The sequence below is a fragment of the Cicer arietinum genome, chromosome 1 (assembly GCF_000331145.2).
Source record: "Cicer arietinum cultivar CDC Frontier isolate Library 1 chromosome 1, Cicar.CDCFrontier_v2.0, whole genome shotgun sequence".
Taxonomy (NCBI): domain Eukaryota; kingdom Viridiplantae; phylum Streptophyta; class Magnoliopsida; order Fabales; family Fabaceae; genus Cicer; species Cicer arietinum.
Window position 1 is genome coordinate 7,834,745 of NC_021160.2, and position 7,050 is coordinate 7,841,794.

Consider the following 7,050-nt stretch of genomic DNA (forward strand, 5'->3'; position numbering starts at 1 on the left):
TCATACCACATGATCTGTTCTGTTTTGAAATTGTCAAAAATTGTCAAAAACTCATACCACATGATCTGTTCTGTTTTGAAATTGTCAAAAATTGTCAAAAACTCATACCACATGATCTGTTCTGTTTTGAAATTGTCAAAAATTGTCAAAAACTCATACCACATGATCTGTTCTGTTTTGAAATTGTCAAAAATTGTCAAAAACTCATACCACATGATCTGTTCTGTTTTGAAATTGTCAAAAATTGTCAAAAACTCATACCACATGATCTGTTCTGTTTTGAAATTGTCAAAAATTGTCAAAAACTCATACCACATGATCTGTTCTGTTTTGAAATTGTCAAAAATTGTCAAAAACTCATACCACATGATCTGTTCTGTTTTGAAATTGTCAAAAATTGTCAAAAACTCATACCACATGATCTGTTCTGTTTTGAAATTGTCAAAAATTGTCAAAAACTCATACCACATGATCTGTTCTGTTTTGAAATTGTCAAAAATTGTCAAAAACTCATACCACATGATCTGTTCTGTTTTGAAATTGTCAAAAATTGTCAAAAACTCATACCACATGATCTGTTCTGTTTTGAAATTGTCAAAAATTGTCAAAAACTCATACCACATGATCTGTTCTGTTTTGAAATTGTCAAAAATTGTCAAAAACTCATACCACATGATCTGTTCTGTTTTGAAATTGTCAAAAATTGTCAAAAACTCATACCACATGATCTGTTCTGTTTTGAAATTGTCAAAAATTGTCAAAAACTCATACCACATGATCTGTTCTGTTTTGAAATTGTCAAAAATTGTCAAAAACTCATACCACATGATCTGTTCTGTTTTGAAATTGTCAAAAATTGTCAAAAACTCATACCACATGATCTGTTCTGTTTTGAAATTGTCAAAAATTGTCAAAAACTCATACCACATGATCTGTTCTGTTTTGAAATTGTCAAAAATTGTCAAAAACTCATACCACATGATCTGTTCTGTTTTGAAATTGTCAAAAATTGTCAAAAACTCATACCACATGATCTGTTCTGTTTTGAAATTGTCAAAAATTGTCAAAAACTCATACCACATGATCTGTTCTGTTTTGAAATTGTCAAAAATTGTCAAAAACTCATACCACATGATCTGTTCTGTTTTGAAATTGTCAAAAATTGTCAAAAACTCATACCACATGATCTGTTCTGTTTTGAAATTGTCAAAAATTGTCAAAAACTCATACCACATGATCTGTTCTGTTTTGAAATTGTCAAAAATTGTCAAAAACTCATACCACATGATCTGTTCTGTTTTGAAATTGTCAAAAATTGTCAAAAACTCATACCACATGATCTGTTCTGTTTTGAAATTGTCAAAAATTGTCAAAAACTCATACCACATGATCTGTTCTGTTTTGAAATTGTCAAAAATTGTCAAAAACTCATACCACATGATCTGTTCTGTTTTGAAATTGTCAAAAATTGTCAAAAACTCATACCACATGATCTGTTCTGTTTTGAAATTGTCAAAAATTGTCAAAAACTCATACCACATGATCTGTTCTGTTTTGAAATTGTCAAAAATTGTCAAAAACTCATACCACATGATCTGTTCTGTTTTGAAATTGTCAAAAATTGTCAAAAACTCATACCACATGATCTGTTCTGTTTTGAAATTGTCAAAAATTGTCAAAAACTCATACCACATGATCTGTTCTGTTTTGAAATTGTCAAAAATTGTCAAAAACTCATACCACATGATCTGTTCTGTTTTGAAATTGTCAAAAATTGTCAAAAACTCATACCACATGATCTGTTCTGTTTTGAAATTGTCAAAAATTGTCAAAAACTCATACCACATGATCTGTTCTGTTTTGAAATTGTCAAAAATTGTCAAAAACTCATACCACATGATCTGTTCTGTTTTGAAATTGTCAAAAATTGTCAAAAACTCATACCACATGATCTGTTCTGTTTTGAAATTGTCAAAAATTGTCAAAAACTCATACCACATGATCTGTTCTGTTTTGAAATTGTCAAAAATTGTCAAAAACTCATACCGGAAATAGCTTGCTGCTGGGCAAGGGATCTGAATATTATATGGTAGCTAGTGCATATAATGTATATTCTGTTAGTTATTATATGTAAATGATCATAGGACACAATATATGAACATGCATATGGATCTGAATGTAGTTTAGGTTGTAAATTAGGTTATATATATATACGTATCTGAATGTAGGTAATTAGGTTGTAAATTAGGTTGTATATATGTATCTGAATGTAGTTACTTAGGTTGTAAATTACAGAGTTACAGAGTTACATATATGTTAATAAAGTTACAGAGTTCTGATTTCTGTTCTACTGATTGTGTGAACTGATTGTCTATAATATGTTCTGTTCTACTGATTGTCTATAATATGTTCTGTTCTACTGATTGTCTATAATATGTTCTGTTCTACTGATTGTCTATAATATGTTCTGTTCTACTGATTGTCTATAATATGTTCTGTTCTACTGATTGTCTATAATATGTTCTGTTCTACTGATTGTCTATAATATGTTCTGTTCTACAAAGCGCTGTAAAATGCATACCCATAATATGAAATTATGGGTGGGCATTTTACAGCGCTTTTTTGAGAAAGCGCTGTAATATGCACACCCATATATGAAATTATGGGGGGGCATTTTACAGCGCTTTCTCAACAAAGCGCTGTAAATTGCACACCCATATATGAAATTATGGGTGGGCATATTACAGCGTTTTTTTGAGAAAACGCTGTAAAATGCAGACCATAATATGAAATTATGGGTGTGCATTTTACAGCGCTTTCGTGAGAAAGCGCTGTAAAATGCACACCCATAATTTCATATATGGGTGTGCATATTACAGCGCTTTCTCAAAAAAGCGCTGTAAAATGTGCATAACAAGCGCGCGTTGTATTTACATGTTTTATAGCGCTTTTCTAAAAGCGCTGTTGTATCATTTACAACGCTCGATTCCACATCGCTTATTTTTTTGAAAAAGCGCTGTAAATGGCTTAAAAAAAAACGTTGTAAAATGCGTTTTTTCGCGTAGTAAATTTTAGTGCCCGTTAAAAATGAAGACTTTCCATTATTTTTATTAATCATTTCGCTATTAGTCATCAAATGATTCTACTTCTTCATGTTTTTCTTATGTGATTTAGAAATAAATGGAGAAAATTTCAAGTGATTTATCCTCTCTATTAGTAGTGTCTTCTGTATCACTATCCAATTTTGGCTGCCTTCTTAATTTTGTTTGTACTTGACTCCTCATTCAAAGGTATACAAATTTAGGTCATTACCACATATTTGGACCTGCCTATTAATTAACCGTCAAGATATATAAATTTTGATATATTTCTTTAAATTAATAAATTAACGATTATACTTATGAAACAAATCAAAGATTTATTTATCAATGTTTATATCTTTAAAAAAAAATTCATTAAAAAATGTCATTTTATTATTTTTAAGATTATAACAAATTTTTACATTTTAACAAAAAAATTGTTCAATATTAATTATTATGAGTAATAAAATTTATAAAAATAAATAATTTTATATTATTGATCCTTTTGATAAATAATATTTAATTATTATAATTATATAAATGATAGAAAATGGTTTTTCCATAAAAAAGCTCATTTAACTATTTAATTAAAGATCAAATGTATTTGTCCGTGTCGAATTGATTATTTACAATAAAAACTCTATAAATTATTTTCTTCTGCACAAATTTTTTGTATAAATTTTTAAATACAATATTTCATTCATCTCAAATTATATGTTATTTTAGTAAAATTTAGTTTTTTAAATTATATGATGTTTTGCATCTATAAATCATTAATACTTCTATTTTTATTTTGCCGTTCACTATTTATTCGTCTTTTTTTTCTTTTCAGTTCTTTTAATTTATCTTTCTCATTTATTAAGGAATGATACATTTGTAATGTAACTCACAGTTTATCTTTTTCATACAATATTAACTATAATTTCTTTTCTTAGAAAAGATAATAATTAATTTATATAACTGCGAGATTACAAATTTAAATTTGCGACAATACGTCCAACAAAGTGTAGTATAATTTAAGACGGAGAGAGTAGTTAATTACACTAATTAAATAGTTATTAATTATATTAGACAAATTAATTAATTAGTTAAGTATATGTTTTTCTATTGGGTAGTTAAGTATTATAGATAATTAGCCACACTCTCATAGTCATTTATGCCATCTTTAATTTGCTTGAACTTACAATCGAAGCTATCAAGTCTTTCTGCCATCTTTGTCCTTTGGATTCTCAGGAATCGAAGAGATTGACATGTTTCATCACAAGTTGAAGCAAATTGAAGATGATATATGAGTACGACTTTAATGAAAAGAACAAGTAACTAACTAATTAACTTAATAGTGTACTCTAATTAATATAACTAACTAATGTAATTAACTAGTGTGACTCATATGGACCATGAACATTTTTAACATTTTATAGCATATTTATATTTTGATAGGAAAACCAAAAATTAATTAAGAAAACTTGTTGTCTATAACTTTTACTTAATCTGGTTTTGAGATTTAAAAAACAATAGACTAAGTACAAATATGCTAGGGTGTGTAGTGTGTTCACAACAAAATTACGCATAACTATCAATATTATTTTTATATATATAAAAAAAATTAGATAATTTACACAATAGAATCTAAAACATAACAATTGGCATCATTTACACAAATACTTAGCTATAAAATAAGTTTCTTTCTCCAAAAACTTGTTTCGTCTTACCTTACTATAAGTTACACCACAATCTCAAGGGTGAGTAAACAAACACAAAAACAATGCAACTTAATTTATCACAATCATTAAAATAATTAAGTCTACTAAATTTATTATTATTTTTCTTCCCATCAATACAATTTAGTTGATAGTTATAAGCACATTGATTTGTATAAACTCGAATTCAAATTTAAAATTCTCCACTTATTCACACTTAAAATGTGTGAATCTAATCACTTTAACCAAAAAAAACTATTTTTTTTTTAACACCACCATGTGTCCGTTTCCAAATCCAATTAACTAGCAAACAAAAAATAATAGAAATAAAAGATTTATTCTCAATCACCATTCTAACTCTATCCACATAGCCAAGCACAGGGATACTTTGTTCATTCCTGAAGAAATTACCAGGATCAACCTTACTCTTTATTTGAACCAACCTATGAAAATTATCCTTAAAATATTGAATTCCATAAACACTACCTTGTGAGTGGCTACTAAAGAAACCATGCTGATTAATACCCAAATCTAAGTCCTTATAATTAAGATAAGCTTGTCTTGGATTTTTGGACACAAAAGGAGTCATATATTTATAAAGTTCTCTAGTAACATTTATATGATAAAATGTTACCTCTTCGCCTGCCTCATTCCAATTAGCTTGATATTGAATCTTCCATAAATTTCCAGCTCTATGAGGTAAAGGAGTTTCATTTGATGAAATTTCAGCCATTTTTCCACCATAAGGATTGAAAAACATTACACCCTTTTCCAACTCAATCATTTTTTTCCAAATTCCTTCAAAACCCATAATGGAAATAGGTTCCTTAACATAATCTGATTTTCTTTTCAAGTACCTAAGTAACTGAGGTTGTCTTTCCAGCAAAATCTCGACCGGCGTATCGATGTTTATGTTATCCCAAAACAGAACAGATTTAAGCCAACTTGTTTCAATGCAATCACTTTCCATCAAACCCAATTGAGGAAAACTCTCATTCATTAATGAAACAAGAGATTTTGAGTCACCAAGATAAAGAGCTATAAAACTAGCCCTTATAGTTTTCATTCCATTTTTTGCATCCTTCACAACATCCAATATAAGCCTAATGAAAAGATCATTACTTGTAGTTGGTGCAACATGTTGCCAATTATAAACTATGTTTGTTGCATTTTGCTCCAAAGTTCTTTGAACTTCAAAAACAGTTACTATCTTAGGAACATGAACTAGCTTAATTTTGTAAGAAAGAACAACACCAAAATTTGCTCCACCACCACCTTTTATAGCCCAAAAGAGATCTTCACCCATTTCTTCTCTATCAAGTAATCTACCTTTAGCATCAATTATTTGTGCATCAATAACATTATCAATTGAAGTACCATATTTTCTCATCAAATTACCATAACCACCACCACTAACATGTCCTCCAACACCAACAGTAGGACAAACACCAGCTGGAAAACCATGAATTTCACTTTTCTCAGCAATTCTATAGTAAACTTCACCAAGTGTCGCTCCACTTTGAATCCAAGCTGTTTCATTTTCTATATCAACTTCAATTGATCTAAGATTGAACATGTCTAACATAAAGAATGGAACTTCAGCTACATAAGAGACACCCTCATAGTCATGTCCACCACTTCTTATTTTCATTTGAAAGTTGTGTTTTTGACCACAAATTATTGATGCTTTTATGTGTGAAACATATAATGGAGTGATTATGAGGAATGGTTTTGGCGTTGTTGATGTGTTGAAACGAAGGTTTCTTATGTAGGCTTGTAAGATTGAAGGAAATGAAGGACTGTTTTGTGTGAAAATTGATTCAATTATTGGATTTGAAGGTTCAGAATTGTTTACAAGACATTGAATGAAATTGTTGTGAGCTGAATTTGTAGCAAAAACAGAGGAAAAAAGAGAAAGTAACACAATAATGTGAAGCAACATTTTTTGTTTCTATTTTTTGTTGTTGTCGCACAATGTGTAAAATTAAGGATACAGAAAAATAGTGAACTTTATATAGAACTCACCAATTATTATGTGAGTATAGGAATTGGATCTCAGTACAGTCACGGACTCAATGCAATCATACAATCTAAAATTCACGACCGTCCGATTAAGATAGAAAAATTTAGAGTTTAAAGTGAGTAATGTTTAATTTAAACAAAATTTAAAATATTTTTTTAATCGTTCAATCTCAATCTAAGATCACAAATTTCACAAATTATCTAAATCTAGTATTGTGTGATTGCACAAAATTCATATTTATGAGTAT

General features: G+C 29.0%; 1 protein-coding gene across 1 annotated transcript; it reads right to left on the reverse strand.

The window, feature by feature from the left end:
- Nucleotides 1-4,869: 4,869 nt before the first annotated feature.
- Nucleotides 4,870-6,844, reverse strand: LOC101508583 (berberine bridge enzyme-like 8). Its single transcript, XM_004486436.4, has one exon. It carries the CDS (start codon nt 6,720-6,722, stop codon nt 5,022-5,024), a length of 1,701 nt encoding a protein of 566 aa, XP_004486493.1. The 5' UTR covers nt 6,723-6,844; the 3' UTR covers nt 4,870-5,021.
- Nucleotides 6,845-7,050: the final 206 nt, after the last annotated feature.

Excerpts from the sequence above, each read along its gene's own strand:
- LOC101508583 (XM_004486436.4), bottom strand. The coding sequence starts at position 6,722 with ATGTTGCTTCACATTATTGTGTTACTTTCTCTTTTTTCCTCTGTTTTT.